At 38.2% G+C, this 17,457-nt stretch overlaps 1 protein-coding gene across 1 annotated transcript in view; it reads left to right on the top strand.

Annotated features, from left to right (window-relative positions):
- Positions 1–17,457, top strand: part of LOC149283391 (ERO1-like protein beta) — a 32,279-nt gene that overhangs the window by 10,499 nt on the left and 4,323 nt on the right. Inside the window, exons 2-12 of the mRNA XM_089497621.1 lie at positions 3,914–4,033; positions 7,692–7,775; positions 8,689–8,730; positions 9,971–10,050; positions 12,387–12,460; positions 13,300–13,420; positions 13,517–13,563; positions 14,353–14,364; positions 15,596–15,622; positions 16,369–16,461; positions 17,130–17,376. Coding sequence (XP_089353747.1) covers positions 3,914–4,033; positions 7,692–7,775; positions 8,689–8,730; positions 9,971–10,050; positions 12,387–12,460; positions 13,300–13,420; positions 13,517–13,563; positions 14,353–14,364; positions 15,596–15,622; positions 16,369–16,461; positions 17,130–17,376 — 947 coding nt within the window. The remainder of the gene's footprint in view (positions 1–3,913; positions 4,034–7,691; positions 7,776–8,688; positions 8,731–9,970; positions 10,051–12,386; positions 12,461–13,299; positions 13,421–13,516; positions 13,564–14,352; positions 14,365–15,595; positions 15,623–16,368; positions 16,462–17,129; positions 17,377–17,457) is intronic.

Raw genomic sequence — 17,457 nt, 5'->3', positions numbered from 1 at the left:
AATAGAGTATTGCTAGGTAGCCTTCTGAAAAAAGAGATTTTCTAATTTATTTTTATGAGCGTGTCTGCAAGAATGAGTACAATAACCTATTTCAATAAATAACAGGAATATGGGATTTTAGAAAGAGCAGTATAAATTATTGGAGAAAAGGCCAAGATTTGGAGAATTTAGATTGAGTACAAGTGTCCAGACAATGATGACAGCAGGGAGGTTAAAGGGATAAATATGCATGTAGCAGGTAAATCATTGAGATTAGCTCAGTCTGTAATAAAAAGAGCTAGCGAAAAGTTTAAAAGCCGAGTAGAAAATCTCCAGAACAAGTGCATTGATGCATATCAGCATAAGCTAGCTCAAGTTAGTTGTCTGCCATACAATTTTAGGAGCCTAACTTTTACTTTACTGAAAGGAACAGCCTCCCAACAGAAGCGGTAGAGGCTAATTATAGTAAGAGAATTTAAACATGCATGGGGTAGCTATCCAGAAGACAAGACCAAGGACTGATTAAGGTTTGAGTCTTTATAGCAGATAAAAAACAGGCAGACTACACGGGCTGCTGTCATATTCTGTGTTTCTATATTTACCTGAGGTCTGTGGTGGTAAGAAGATTGTTTGAAGAGTTGGGGCGAGAAATGGAAAATTAAATGCTGTGTAAATAAAACACAAAGGGTAAGAATTGTGCTATACTGTTTGAGCACTAAATAATTTGGCAAGTACCCCTTAGTAAAAGATTTTAAAAAGTCCTAGTGTACGACAGATATAAAAAAAATAAAATGGAAGATACCGTAATGCTTTATATACATAATATACATACAAACCCAGAACTCACATACAGAATAATCCATCGATTGTTACTCATCATGCTAACACTACACATATACAGTGCCCTCTTATATTGGCACCCTAGGTGAATATAAAGAAATAAGGCTGTGAAAATTTTGATCTTTTTTTCATTTATGATAATATATAATGCCCTCCACTAGCCTTCTTTAGCTTGTGGTATCACAAATATTATAATATTTAATGTTCCTTTTAAACAATAATGTAATGGTTCCCAGCTCTTTTATGCCTCTTGACCACTTTAGAAATGTGTTGGGTATTCAAGTCTCACCTTCCCAGCAGACTGTTATTTTTAGCCTCTGCGACGCTTGCTTATTTTAATAAAACACCTTAAATCCTACTTGTGAAATGCTCGCTTCCTGTTCCCGCTATCTAGCCTGTGCACACCACATTTTCGTAAGGCATATACCCACTTAGGAAAGCACTTCCAGTTTCTTGCGGCGTAATCCAGCATGCACAAGGCAAGCTAACCACCAACTTGCATTAAATACGACAGACTTCTAGACCATATGTTGTGGAAACTGAAATGTAGCCCGTAACTATTCGGTATATGGGTTAAAATTTAAGAGAAGGCTTTAATTAAAATTAAGATGTTGTATTGCCTCTAAAGTGTCTGAATCAAATCCACCTGCCGTGGCCTAGCAACCAGCTTGCTACAGAAAAACAACTATTCCCTACTGGTCGTGCGTGATAACTAGGTGTGTGTTTTGGAAAAATTAAATCAAAAGTCTGTTGTTTTAAAATATAATAAATTATATGTGTGTGTGTATATATATATAATTATTGTGTGTGTGTGTCACATATTTTTTATTTTTAGTTCGTTATACGTGTTAATACAGTATCTGTGTACACACTGGAAAATCCCCCCTCTCCCCCACATCTTAAATGTTTCAGAGACTTGGTTAATGATTTTACCTGCTCTTGACTCCAGTGCTAATAAAACATTATTAAACACGCCCAACACTTCTCCCTTTTCTTATGTTCTTATAAATTTCTATTTTCCTTAACTGACTGCTGCACAGTGCCTATTTTGTCGGATATGGGTTAAAGATAAGATATCGAGTAAATAAGGAAATTGTTTCAGCTCTGGGTGCTTTTCGAAATTGTCTGTTTTTACCACATATGCTAAAATGGAATTTAAAAGTTTCCATCTGCTAGACAAAAAGTAATAGTTAACCTATCGTACTATCATGTTGATATTGTGCTTCTGCATTGTAAAATAATTTACTTGTATATACTCAGATTTCTACAATACACACAACCTCTCATGGCAGGTCAACAATGTATATACACTATCAGAACTCGATATCACGACTCAATAAACGGTCATTACCTCATGAAATATTAACACTTATTGTTGGAAAAAAAAAAAAAAGTGTCCCTTACATGAGTCCAGTAAAGCTTTGGCCAGTAACTTGAAATTGTTCAGTCAATACAAACCAAAACAATGGATATAAGTTATATTTTAACCCCTTCAAGACCGGGAACAAACCTGTTAGATTCAAAGTTGAGAAACACCCAATGTTTTTGTTTGTTTGTTTTTTTCTTGCAAGTTACAGGGCAATAAGTACAAGTTGCATAATGCTATTTCAAAATATTTTTTGCCCTCAAAATTAGTGATAATGTAATATTGATATCTGTTGGGAAACCCTGCATCATCCCCCACATGTACATATTTTTCAAAAGTAGAAAACCCAGGATATTCAAACGCCAAAGTTTGCAGTGACTTTTTTCCCTCACACAGGTTGCGTTTCAGGCAGAATTTAAAGGAGTACTAAAACAACACCACAAAATGTGTTCAGCAACATCTCCTGAGTGCAGTGACACCACCCATGCATAGGTTGGGTTGTTAGGGGGCTAAAATGCCACATTTAAGTCCATGTTTTCTGCAGGCCCCCCTGAGTATACTATGGACCACTACAATTTTTTTGGTCTAGAGCAGCAACAGTAAAAAATGAATTCAAATTCCAGGGCGATCTGGACAATAGAACATGGTGTCTGTTCTTTGCCCCTTGTTGTAGCATACTTTTTTGAGGTAAGTTCCTTTAAGTAGGGAGGACTTTAAATAAATAAATAAATAAATAAGCCTCTATACTTTCCCCCAAATGACCTGCAGCTGAGACTGCAAGAAAGAGAGTTTCATTCCAGGATTTGCTTTTTTGAGCAACAGATAAATTGCAACCTTCTTGTACCAGGCCTTTGTCTTCCTCATAATGAGGTAGGGTTGTAGTAGCTGATCTGACAGATCAACCTCATCCATATGAACAAAGGGACTCTTGTGTGGAGGCGATCTACAAGTGGTACCCTTTTGTTCATAAGGGGAGATATTAGGTCCCAAATGAACTTCGCACTGGTTCATATATGTTCTGGGCATCCTGTTGGGTCAAGGTGGCTATCCTTTCCCATGTATACCCGGAAGGGCTGAGTCTACCCAAGAAGCAATAAGGAATTTGCCTTTCAATATGGTGAATGATCACTCCGGAGAGATAACACTATTTATTTTTTAGCGTTGCTGAATGTAACAATTACATTTACCTATATCAATGGGAAACAACAGATATAACAGGCAATATAGTTTTATGTTTAAAAAAAACCCTGAAGTTTATTGAGTCAATAGGCAAATTACACCATTTTTAAACAAGGAGGGTGAAATCCTAGGAAATTGCAGTTTGCCTAATTCATTTTCTTCTTTTTGAATATAATTCAGATTATAGGAAAAATGATCTATAGGCCATATTTATAATGTATGGTTCTGAGGCATAGTTCTAGTGGAACACCACAGAATGTTTTTCCAGATGGTCCCATGTTACGTTATCTGTCCCTGAATTGTTTTTTGTAAATGTGGCCCTTTGTGCATTATTTCTAGAGATTTGTTTAATCTGTTTTATAAGAATTTTTGGAAACCAAAGTAATATGGCACACAGGTAGTACAGATTTTACATTTAAGACTCCATTACTAGAGATGTTTGCAAAGGGTCTCCTGTGACAGAAATAAAGAAGTTGAACTTGCAATGCCTAAACATCATTTTTTTTTTTCTTTCTATATAATTATAACCATGTAACTTTTGGTTTTCAGGTAACTGGTGTCTTGGACGACTGCTTCTGTGATGTCGAAAGCATTGATGCCTTTAACAACTACAAGATTTTTCCAAAGCTGCAGAGACTGCAAGAGCGGGACTACTTTAGATATTATAAAGTTAGTATTGTACAGATAAATGTATGCTTTTGTGGCATCTATGTAATAATGTCAGCCTCTGTCAGTCTCTTCACTGGCTGCCTGTGAGCTTCAGGATTCAATTCAAAATCCTGACTTCATTTTAAAGCTCATTATAGTGGTTCCCATACTTGCATCTCCTTACTCAACTCCAAATACACTCCCACGTGGTCCCTCCGCTCATCCCCATCTGTTCTCTCCTCTGATTTCTAGCTCTCATGTACACTTGCAAGATTTATTATTATCTTTTAATATATGCCAACAGTTTACGCAGCGCTTAATACAGTACATATATTCAAGTGGTATGACAAGGCAAGAATTGACAGACTAAAACAAACCGATACATTAGGTGGAGAGAGCCCTGCTCGCAAGCTTACAGTCTTGAGGCAATGGGGTGACAAACATAAGGCCGGGAAATAATAAGTGAATGAACCAGAGTTTTTGTGGATTCTTGGGTGAGGAATGGGCGGATGCGAGAGATGTTTTTTAGGTGCAAGTGGCAGGATCTGGCGAGGGACTGAATGTGAGGGATGAAGGAAAGGTTAGAGTCAAGGATGACCCCAAGGCATCGGGCCTGGTTAGTAGGAGATAGTCGTGTTGTAATGTTGATAGAGAATTCAGGTAGAATTTTTCAAGGGCTGCTCCCATGCTGAAAAGGGGGCCATGAAGGGAATATGGAAAAGAGCTGTTATCAGGCGCGTACCTAGAGTATTTGGCCTGGGGCGGATCCTGTATGTAGCACCCCCCCCACACACACACTTTAAAACTACATAGCTTCTATCGTTATATACTGGTGCAGACATTGACAGTGGTACAGCATTACTGTTATCATTATATGCTGAGGCAGACATTGACGGTGGTACAGCATTACACCTATCACTATATACTGAGGCAAACATTGATGGGGTTACAGCATAACACCTATCACTATATACTGAGGCCGACATTGAAGGGGGTACAGCATAACACCTAACACTATATACTGAGGCAGACATTGATAATAGTGCAGCATAACTCCTATCACTATATACTAACCCAAACATTGATGTGATGTAGGCCTACCACTTCATTGTCTGGCTTAGGGATGCACCCAAACGAAAATTCTGGACTGAAACCGAAAATCCAGCATTTACCTGTCCGAAACCCCCACCATAAAAAAACTCACACTTTTATTTTATTTAAAGTAACATAGCAAAATAGGACAAAAAAATTCAATAACAATATTAATATATTATATATATATATATATATATATATATATATATATATATAAATTAACAGCAATCACACTCCTATCATGCCCAGGCATACCCAGATTCCAGCTTTTACTAGCTGACTTGGCATGATATGAGTATGATTGCTGTTAGCAAATATATATATATATTATATATATATATATATATATATGTTGTTATTATTATTGTTCACATGTGAATCCAGCACTGAAGGAATAGAATCAGACATACAAATCCCGTATTTGCAGGTATACAATAATAATGTATGGAAACTAGGGCTGAAACAACGAATCGATAAAATCGATAATAATCGATAACGGAAATCGTTGTCGACGATTTCCGTTATCGATTAATCGAGTGATCAATTCGTTGTTGGAGCACTCGGCTCCTTTTACTTACCTCCGCGAGCGTTCCCCGCTTCCGCTACACGCGCCTTCTTTTAGTTGCGGTTCGCTCTGTGCGAGTGGCTCCGTTCGCACAGAGCGGTTCGCTCTGTGCGAGTGGCTCCGTTCGCGCAGAGCGGTTCGCTCTGTGCGAGTGGCTCCGTTCGCGCAGAGCGGTTCGCTCTGTGCGAGTGGCTCCGTTCGCGCAGAGCGGTTCGCTCTGTGCGAGTGGCTCCGTTCGCACAGAGCGGTTCGCTCTGTGCGAGTGGCTCCGTTCGCACAGAGCGGTTCGCTCTGTGCGAGTGGCTCCGTTCGCACAGAGCGGTTCGCTCTGTGCGAGTGGCTCCGTTCGCACAGAGCGATTCGTGGGGGTGGGGTTTCAGGGGATGCAGGGCAGAGTGGGGGTGGGGGGGGCAGGCCAGGGTAGGAGACTGAGTGCAGGGCAGGGTGGGGGTGGGGATGCAGGGCAGGGTGTGAGTGTGGGGGCAGGGCAGGAGACTGGGTGCAGGGCAGAGTGTGGGTGCAGAGCAGAGTGGGTGCAGGGTGTGAGTGTGGGGGCAGGGCAGAATGTGGGGGCTGGGTGCAGGGCAGAGTTGGAGACTGGGTGCAGGGGCAAAGTGCCAGGGCTGGGTGCAAAGTGCCAGGGCTGGGTGCAAAGTTCTGGGTGCAAAGTGCCAGGGCTGGGTGCAAAGTGCTGGGTGCAAAGTGCCAGGGCTGGGTGCAAAGTGCTGGGTGCAAAGTGCCAGGGCTGGGTGCAAAGGGCTGGGTGCAAAGTGCCAGGGCTGGGTGCAAAGTGCCAGGGCTGGGTGCAAAGTTCTGGGTGCAAAGTGCCAGGGCTGGGTGCAAAGTGCCAGGGCTGGGTGCAAAGTTCTGGGTGCAAAGTGCCAGGGCTGGGTGCAAAGTTCTGGGTGCAAAGTGCCAGGGCTGGGTGCAAAGTGCCAGGGCTGGGTGCAAAGTGCCAGGGCTGGGGCAAAGTGCCAGGGCTGGGGCAAAGTGCCGGGTGCAAAGTGCTGGGTGCAAAGTGCCAGGGCCGGGTGCAAAGTGCCGGGTGCAAAGTGCTGGGTGCAAAGTTTCTTGAACAGTAATAGTCCACCTCTTTTCAGAATGTTTGGGGTTATTTTGTTTCATAAATATTGTGTTTGGGTTTTTGTACTTTGAAAATATTGTTTTTTTATTACATCATAACAAAATAAGAATGTTAATGTAAATTTTAAGTTGTTTTTTAACATCCAGTTCATTAAATTATTTTAAATAAACAAAAAATTTGCATATTGTTTTTTTTATCCGATTAATCGATTAATCGAAAAAATAATCGGCCAACTAATCGATTATTAAAATAATCGTTAGTTGCAGCCCTAATGGAAACATAGCAAGAGCTTAAACTACAGGCATAGATGATAGATTGCACAACCCAAAGCCAGCTCTGGCGTCCACACTGCCCACATAGAAACTGACCAGCACCCAGATTACACACACAGGATTTACCATCTTTGTCCCCAAACAGCCCAGCATGAGTCAACTTTGTCCCCAAACAGCCCGGCCTGTGTCATCTTTGTCCCATAAACACCCGGCCTGTGTCATCTTGGTCCCCAAGGCTCAAACATCCTGCTTGTGCCATCTTTGCCTTTCCACAAATCAATTATACATCTATCATACACACAAACACTTTAACAGTCATTCACTAATTCACACTTTCATTCACATAATTAATTCACACAATCATCAGTGCCCCTCTCTCTCCTCCGTGTATAAAAAAGAAAAAAAAAAAAAAAGTGACGAGGCTGCCTGGGATCCGGGACATGTGGTCACCCTAGCCCTTGGCACCCCCCTGACGAGCGGCACCCGGGACGGACCCCCCCGCTAGGTATGCTACTGGCTGTTATGGCCTATTTAAGGCATCAATAAAGCTTTCGCATCCCTGTCTTACTGAAGCCTGACTTGGTTACTCACTTGACATCAGCCTCCTAACAGTTAAGTCCAATGACAGCGCAAAATTTAAAACGTTTATACTTGTTTTTTCAGGTTAATTTGAAGAGGCCATGCCCCTTCTGGCCAGTTGACAGCCACTGTTCCATTAAAGATTGTCATGTGGAGCCGTGTCCAGAGGTATGTGTAGATGACTACTAAAACTAATTTTAAGTTTGGGTTTTAAAAACAATGTTCTAGCTAAACATGAAATTCTTGTATGAGAAAATCACAGTAATAGAAAAACAATCTAAATATCTTAAAAAATGTAACATATATATAACTCATTCTCTGTGCATCTTTGGCTTTACACTGAACAGATACTCAATTTTAGTGGCGTAACGTATGTGTTTCTAGTAGGCCCCAGGCTGAATGGCAATCAATTTCAGTATTATGTAACCCTTTGGTAACAATATTGTTTTTAATGATTCTATTAACCAGATAAACAGGCTAGCAGGAATTTGTTTGTTTTTTTTTATCGTGGGAAAAATCTGCATTATGCAAATACGGTTTTATAGATTTTTTTTTTCTTTAAAAAATGTGCTTATGCAGTTTTGAGTGGTTGGCTGCTTTAGTGTTGCATCACTTTGTAGCAGACTTGAGTTTTAACACGTACCCATTATGAGCATAATTACACTAATTTCCATGGTCGGAGTTACGTTATTAAATGGAGCGTGGATAATTTAAAGTGCGTAGACAATTGATGGTGTAGTGACAGCCTATTATTATTGGCTCCACCCAATCTATTAAAAACTATGAAACATTTGCTGTGGAACGATAATGGTACATTGTTCGTTTTAGTAAAGGTATTCTTTGAAACCCAATTTTGCCACAAGACTAATGAAGTTAATTTAACTAAACAGCTGTGGTTGTGCTGTTTGCCGTCCGATGACATTCCTCAAGGAGTTTTGTAACACGAGGTTGTATTTAGTGGAACAATCCTATCAAGTGTGAAATAATATACTTATTGTACATTTCAAAGCATGCATTTACAAAATAATTCTCTATAATGTGATTTTTTTTTTTAATTTTTTTTTTATTTTCTTTTCTTTAGAGTAAAGTTCCAATTGGGATTAAGTCAGGAAATTATAACAAAGTAAGTGTTTTTCACTTCATTATTTTGGCGAGAGAATTGTATCAAGTACTGTTCCTTTTGTGCAATGTACATACCTAGAAGTTATGAAAATACATTCTTTGGTTCTTTCTCCTGATAATTAGAACATCTTCATATAGGATGGCCAAAAGAGCCGGTGGGCAACTTAGCAGTAATGAAAACAAAAGTGTAATATTGATCTCTCACTCGGTGCAAATATCTAAATTTTTCTGTGTACTGAAGAGCAAACAAGACCACAGTTTCCAAGTCTTCTTAAACAGGTTTATTTGTTACAACAAAGTAGTATTCCTACAGCACTAACTGAAGACAGATGGTAGTGAGACGATGCTTGTAGGTACTGCAGGCTCTGTATTCTTGAAAAGATGGACGAGCAAGAGACCTTGCCCATCTAAGCATGGGTTTTTATACCCCTTTACGTTGAACAGTTAGGGTACAAGTTCTTACTTAATATGTGCAATATGTGAATTTTAGGAATCCTATTGGACCGTTCGTATGATACATTGGCATTCCAAAGAAGACCTACTAACAGTTATGTCACCTGATTAAAAACACATGTTCCTAGCACTTAAGTTGCATTCAGGTCTAAAGTATGTACATGTATAGGAAAGAATAAAAGCATGACAATTATTTCTGACACTCAGTCCACCTTTTAAATAGGGAACTAAGATCACAGAAGAAAGCTCAGATCATCCAACAAAAATGTTAATATATCTTTTAAACCTTAGCGTTGATGCATCTGGGTTGTCGTAAAATGCGCTTATTGACAGGGGACAGTTCTAGTTCTTGTGCAAGGAAGAGAAGGCTACTTAAGCTTGCAGGCTCCCTTCTGCTTTACTGCGGCTTGTGACTGAGTGGAGGACGTTCTTGTCAGTACTAGCTGATGGCACCTGGATGTGTTTGCTCATTTCCAAAGAAACCATGATTGTTAACATAGATGTGTGTGTATATACATACATATATATATATATATATATATATATATATATATATATATATATATATATATATATATATATATAATCATTAATGTAATTTCTAGAAAACTACAGTTTCCAACTTTGTCTTTTACGTTGGGCAAGTATTAATGGATGTATAGATTCCTTATGTGAATGACAAAATTAGTCGGGGTTGGCAAAAAACTATCTAAAGAGACCTTGATTCTTTATGGAAATGTGGACATAAATGAGATGATAACTCTGGCCTATTTGTTTACCATTTGCAGTACTCGGCAGAGGCTAACGGCGAAGATCTCGAAGCCTGTGAACAAGCCAATGAACTTGGAGCGGTGAATAGTACTTTAAGGCAAGTTCAACTACTTTGTGGGGTTAGAGTACTTCCTGTAAAATATCGGGTAAAATACATTGTGTATGTTCGGGGACACAATGCAGGGTATCTTTGGCCCCTACAATGAGTCTAGGGACCAGCCCTGAACTCCCCCTGCGATTGCGGCATTGAAGGGATTAACACTTCAAACTCTTTAGTCACAATCAATGAAATGCACCTATGCAGAACCAGGATTGAAAGATTTGAGAAAAAAAAACTGGCGTGGAAGTCAAAGATGCTTCCATTTCAATAACATTCTGCAGCAGTTCACAGCATTGACCTATTGGTCAGGAATGACCTGATCATTATGCCACTGGTTGATGCTTACCACCAGTGACACCTGTCAGAGATAGAGGGGTCATCCAGGTCATAAGGTAAAAAACAAAGCATACACATTCATAAAAATAAATATATTTTTTTGTTACTTTTATGACCTGACTGATTAGTTAATTTTTAGGTCACCGGTCGTTGATTGGCCTAAACTTGTCTCTTTCAAGTGATCTATTTTGTTTTGTTTTTAAATATTTTATTCTAACTCCTTAAAAAAAACAAAAAACAGGTTTACCCTTATTTTTGTGCCCTTCGTGACAATGACTGTTCTCTTACACTTTTGCGGTGTTGCTGTTTAGCTGTAGGTTTCTTCTCTCGTTTATTTTCCTGGACAAAGTGCTTTCTTCAGATACCATTATCTTGATCATATCATCTGATTTATCATTTTAACACACTTTTTTTTATGGATTTTATTTGAAGCATATTTTACTTTTTTGCACGTTTTATAGGGCAATGAGTACAAGTAGCATTATTGCTATTTCAAAACCATTTTTCCAAATCTGGTCATCCTGTCCCCATGCCCAATTCAATTTATCCCATCAAAATATATATTTGTGAATAGATACCCCAGAATTTTTCAAATGGTGGTATTTTAACCCTTTCAATGTACTCATTCTACCACCAACCTTTGTCAAAATTTGCAAGTGTGCAATAATACCACCCATTGATATGTATGTCGGGTTGTATGCTAAAGAGCCATATTTGGGACGTGTTCGTCCTGTCTCCATGTCCTATTTGGGACATCTTTGAACCTGTCTAAATAAATGGACCCCATCACACACATTGTGCTTCAGGTACAAATTTACAGTTCCTGGTGTGTGTCACTGCCAAACACCACAATATGTGTTCAGCAACATCTCTTGAGTACAATGACACCACCCATGCATATGTCTCATGTTGTTTTGGGGCTAAAAGGCCACCTTCGGGAGGTGTGCGTTTTTTGAACCTGGTCAATTCAGTTTACCCCATTAAACCATATATGATGCTTTGCGATGCATTGAGATTAGTAAAATGGGCTCCTTTGATGTGTATGGTTTAATGCGCTACCTGTATTTAACCTGCAGGGATCTGGACATACCATCGTGGGAACTTATTTATTTTTTAGTGGGCGCCACCATCTTAGGAGAGACAACATGTTTCTTGGTATGGCACTTGTGGTCGGTCTCCGGAGTGACCATATTGCATCCTGGGGTGGGTTTTCGGTGCCGCTGTAGGCCTTGATATCAGGGCATTTCAGCAACACTGTTTGAGCTTGGGAGATGACAATTGGATATGGTGCATGTTGTCACTCCGGGGAGGGATCACACAGGATCCCTGCAGAAGTGTTTGCTGAATGCCTCAATATCAAGGCATTACAAAAAGACAGTTTGGCAGAAGAGCGTTTAATTGCTTTCTAAACTCAGTTAGCCCCATGAGGTGCCAGGCACGGCAGTTGTCATCAATTTTTAACCTAATAAGTTGATATCTGATTAATGACCCTTTAGGTAAATGGTCACAGATCAGTCTCAAAATCACTACAAATTGAGTGTAAAATTATACCTGCATATTATACACAGGTGCATATGACATCCCAAGATGTTACAGTATTTAAACTTGGTCATATTCAATGTAATTGGTTACATTCATTTGGATAAGCATTTTTTGCTTTTCTACCTTTAAAAAAAAAAAAAAAAAAATTAAAAAAAAATATCTATAATAATATACCGATGCAGAGACAAAAAATTGATGCAGGTCACCACTAAAGAATTTAAGTTCCGATTTTTTTATTTTTTTTTAAAGAATGTTATGAGATCTCTTTATTGTGTTAAAATATTAAAATGTTATAACTATTTTGAGATGCTTTGTGAAGTTGTTCCTTTTCCATGTGATATTCAGTTTAACGTTTTAACTAGTTATTTCTCACACCAATGTGTTAGGGAGCAGTTTTTGTTTTTTTCCATTTGTATTTAAATATTTATTTCTCCTTGCTTTTTTCCTTGTTCCAGTAACCAAAGTAAAAAAGCTTTCATTGACTGGGCAAGATATGATGATGCACAAGATCATTTTTGCGAGATTGATGGTAATTTTGTAGGCCTTATAAATGCTTGTACGAATTCTTATTTTCTGCTTCTTATTGCTTTTTAGTTATTGATAATGACCTATGCAAAATGTATTCAAAGGAGGAGAAATGTTAGAATGTTAGAGTTCGTAATCTAAAACTAGAGGTGCAAGGAAATTTCCCTTTATTGAGAGGGTTGGTGGATAAGTGGAACGGGCTCCAAACAGAAGTAGTAGAGGATAAACAATGAGGGAATTTATCTACACTCAAATCCTATGTTTCTACGCAAAGTCCCAACAAAGGTTTTTTCCCTTGCCCTGAGATGGTCCGGGTTTTAAAACATAAGGCTGAAGCCAAATAGTTGAAATAAGAAGTTTCTGTAGCTCTGTTTGATATCTGAATAAATGATTTGGCGTAATCCTCTTCAATTTGACATATCTTGGGTCCCGCAGAAACCTTCAGTCTCAGCCTACTGTCAAGCAGTGACCATCAGTCACTGCTTCTAGTTAAGATCCTCGCTATCAAACTATTCAGGGCTAAATAGGAAACAGGATCACTTGCATTGTACGAGCTGCTTTTGCAAAGTTCCAAGAGCATAGTTAAAATTTAGGTTCCTGGAAGTTAGTGTTAAAAAGAGCAGTCATGTTCTGGTTTCTTTTCCAGGGATCCCAGTGTAGTTAAGGTGAATACCAAAAGAAGCTGCTGATGTCTTCCATTTTTTGCTTCAGATATAATAGCTGTAAATATAATTTTGGCTGCTACGCTTATGTTAAGTAAAATTGGTTGTTAGAGGAATGATAAGTAATTATAAGAAGAAGAATATCCAAAGTTTATTGCCTTACTTCTTTTTCTTAATTCAGATGAACTAGCTCCTGATGCCCAGTATGTAGACCTTTTGTTAAATCCAGAACGATACACAGGCTATAAAGGGCCCTCGGCTTGGAGAATATGGAACAGCATCTATGAAGAAAACTGCTTCAAGTAATAAAGTGCATTGAAAGCATAATTCTATAAGAATTCTAAGCATGTGGAAATATACTGTACTTATTCATCATTATTGTTTTATATATCCTCTAGGCCTCGCTCTGTCTATCGTCCTTTAAATCCGCTAGCACCAAATATAGGTAAGTCAGTATTATTTATGTTTGCAGACATATATAAAGCTGTTTATGCTGGTCATATATATTGTATTAATTATTTCCGTGCCTTTGAGTTCCATTATTCCCTGTCTAGAACTACATCTCTCAAATGTCAAATAGTGCTGCAAGTTTGCAGGGATCTCTGGGACCAAGGTTCAGAAGCAACATGTTGGATATTTCTGCAATCAGATATTCTATAGATTATACTTTAGTTAATTTCTGAAATGTGAAAATGTATTTTAAACCTGATGGGTATAACACAAAGGTACTTTTGTTTGTCCATCAGATTTACCTATTCTAGTCTGTGATGGGCCAGACCACAATGACATATGATATTTATTTAAGTGCTAGATGAACCATGTTCCTTTATGTACCCTTAGAACTAGAATTATCTTCTAGGGAAAATAAAAATGCAAACACATTCCAAGCCAACCCTGGCACTAGCACAATTCCCGCTTCTGAGCTTTACTATTTTATGAAGCGGTAATTAAGGGGTCTTTTATTCCGATTTATTTAGGAATCAGTACTTGCTGAATACTCCTAGTTTACTTTCCGTAGTGGTCACAAGACACATTTGAAGCAAATTCAGGCCTTTTTTTTTCTTAATTTAAATCAAATTGTATCAGTATTATATCGGTCTTATTCTATTCAGAGTGTTTTCTGCATTCACTACTTTTAACAATGTCCCTGTGTTTAAAATATTGGATTAGATCTACAACTATAATCTTTATCTGATTATTTACAGCTTTTATCTTTTTTTCCCCTTCTTTCTAGGTGGAGAAAATGGTATGTACACACCTTTATCTTTGATAATGTGATATGACCCAATGAAGAATTATACACATATGAGATAACATGGTCTGTAAGCAGTTAAGACACAAATTTGCTTTGTAATACTGGTGTTAGTATGTGTGGGAGAGAGTGAATGTATGTAATGTGCATGTAATATAACTCTACAATACATGTTTTTATTTATTTAGACCTTGAATACAGTGTGTTAGCACTGTATAATAAAGGGGAGTAGTGAACCAGACATTTTGATTGGGGTACAAAAGGTATGAATACATTAGGGAATGAGGTCCCTGTCCTGCAGAGTTTTAAAGTCCTTAGGTACTTATAGGGAGTGGATGCACAGACACATACAATGGCGGTAAGTACATTTCATGAGGATCCCGATGGTGCATGTTAAATCAAAGTTTGTAAGTTAGTGTAGTACTACAATAAACAGATGTTTTTACATTATACTAATGTACATCGATCTACAAAAATATATATGTGTGTATGTAATATACCTCTTAGAACTCGTAAAAAGGGACATCACATTTTAGATGTATTAGCCCTTCTCTTCCAGTACCCCTCCAGTATTCTATTAACCATTTATTTGTGTGTGTATATGGATTGGAATAATTATGTTAATTTGTTTTGCATTTTTCTTCGTATGTATGTGTACTTTCGTTGTTATCAGGGTACTTAGGTAGAGCTTGGAATATGCTTGTTAAAGGGGAACTGTCATATTAGAGATTAAACCACTAATGGTGGTGGTCTTATTTCCACTTAATCCTCATTTTGTAAAATATAAATTCAGACATGTATTACCCAGCTCTAAAATACAGACATCACCAGAACATTTCTTGCAGTTTTTCCTTAATTTACAAGTTCTCTCAGTGAGATTGCATTTGAATCCCAATTTCATTCCACTCTTTCTGAACACTTTAGTGTTTGTCAGCAAAATGTGCATGAGCCCAAACCATACAATTCCTCTATAAAGTTGTTAATGCAAATTTATTGTTTGCCATGTGAAGCTCCAATTCCAATGTGTGAATGCGGGTGCAACATGGCAGCTCCACTGCTCCAGGCCACATAACAGCAGGAAAATGTAAAATAGAGGTCATTTTTCAATTAATACATTGGTAATAAGGATTATGGAAAATCTGACATTGGACAGTTCCCTTTTTAAATGGGTTAACTTTTTTCTGTTCCAAACATTAAAACTGTAATATTGTTTTTGTATTACCAGGAGAATCTTTCTACGAGTGGCTTGAAGGTAATCAATATAAATTAAAACGTTGCTAGGATGGAATAATGTAGGCCATATTTGCCTGGAAATGCATGCTCCACGGCTTCGGTGTCCATGGTGAATTGGCCTTCTGGTCATCTACATGACATGGGACAATTTAACCCCTTAAGGACAGAGTTTTTTGACAATGACTGCAAATGTTTTACACAAGCTATTAAAAAAAACTGCAAGATAGATTCTATTTGTCCTGAGTTTAGAAATACCCAAAGTTTTTCTTTCTTTTGCCGCCCCCGATTATTATAGGGCAATAATTACTAGTAGCGTTTTGCTATTTCAAAACCATTTTTTAAAACTGGTCATTCTACCCCATGTGCTATTTGGGACAAACATATCTTTTTGAAAACTAGACACCCTAGGGTATTTCAAATGCTAGTATTTTAACTCATTCCATGCTATCAGTCTCTGTCAAACTTTGTGGCAGTATTTTTTTTCATACACATTGGGTTTGGGGTATGAATATACAGCTCCTGGTATATGTCACTGTCAAACACCCCAATATGTGTTCAGCAACATCTCCTGAGTACAGTTATACCACCCATGCTTAGGTTTGTCAGGGTGTTTGGAAACCAAATGGCCACATTTGGGAGGTGCGCATTTTTACGTGTAGAACTTTGACATTTGGTGATCAAAATATAAACAATACTTCTCTGTACATACACACAAGCCTGAATACCTATATTAATATTATCTGTTAACATCTGTTCTTTTAAAAGGCCTTTGCTTAGAGAAAAGAGTATTTTACCGTCTTATATCTGGACTTCATGCCAGCATCAATTTGCATCTCTCTGCTAAGTATCTTCTTGAGGGTATGTACCCTTTTTGTTTATTTTCTGAAGTATTCATTAAGCATTCTTGTAATCTTTTAAAAAATAATGGAGCACAGAAGTACTGTATTTGCCTGAATATAAGACAAGGTTTTTTCAGAGCAAATGCTTGTCATATATATATGCGGTCCTCAAATAGAGGTCTGACTATAAGACTAAGATCCAGATCCCCCGCAGCGCTGCAGGGGACCTGGATCCTCCTCTCTGGCAGTAGGTGGACGTCTGCATGATGTGCGTAGACATCCTCAGCTTTTGCGTCGTTGTGCGAGTCATAGAAGCCCCGACGGAAGTGCTGGGCAGAGAGGGGGGTTTCTACGCGCATCACACAGACATCCACCAGATATTTAGGGTCTTCACAAGGGCATTTTCTGTTTATTCTCCCTTGATGAAGACACAGAACATTTGGGTTAAAAGTAGTTTGACTGACAGTACTATATTGTTGTGCTAAACATTAATTTTGTAAATGAGTAGGCACAGACTGTATAGAATTTCTCATGAGGCCCAAAATAGTGATATGTTTATAATTTTATTTTTGAGGAACGTGATAGTCCTCGGAGTAGACTTTTATTTTTTAGTGGTGTGCCATTGTTTAATATATAATCATCATTTGGTGTGGCAGAGATTTTAATGTTGATATGTTTCCTTTTTAGGTACATGGGGCAAACCACATTGGGGGCCAAATGTAAAGGAATTTAAACAACGATTTGATCCAGTAGAAACCAAAGGGGAAGGTCCGCGAAGGTTGAAAAACTTGTACTTTTTGTATTTGATTGAACTTCGTGCATTGTCAAAGGTTGCCACTTACTTTGAGAGATCGTTTGTTGACCTCTACACCGGGAACTTGGAAGAAGATGTAGAGACTAAGAATCTGTTGCTGGATATCTTTAAAGACATGCAGTATGTCTATCTTTTTTTATATTTTTGTGTTTCTTCATTCCCTTGCCTTTCTTAAATTTAAGCTCTTTGCGGCTTTGAAAC

This window comes from Sceloporus occidentalis, unplaced genomic scaffold (assembly GCF_023333645.1).
Source record: "Sceloporus occidentalis isolate IW3139 unplaced genomic scaffold, rSceOcc1.0.p SCAF_105, whole genome shotgun sequence".
NCBI classification, from domain to species: domain Eukaryota; kingdom Metazoa; phylum Chordata; class Lepidosauria; order Squamata; family Phrynosomatidae; genus Sceloporus; species Sceloporus occidentalis.
The sequence above is the reverse complement of the archived record's forward strand: the minus strand, read 5'-3'. Positions and strand labels throughout refer to the sequence as shown.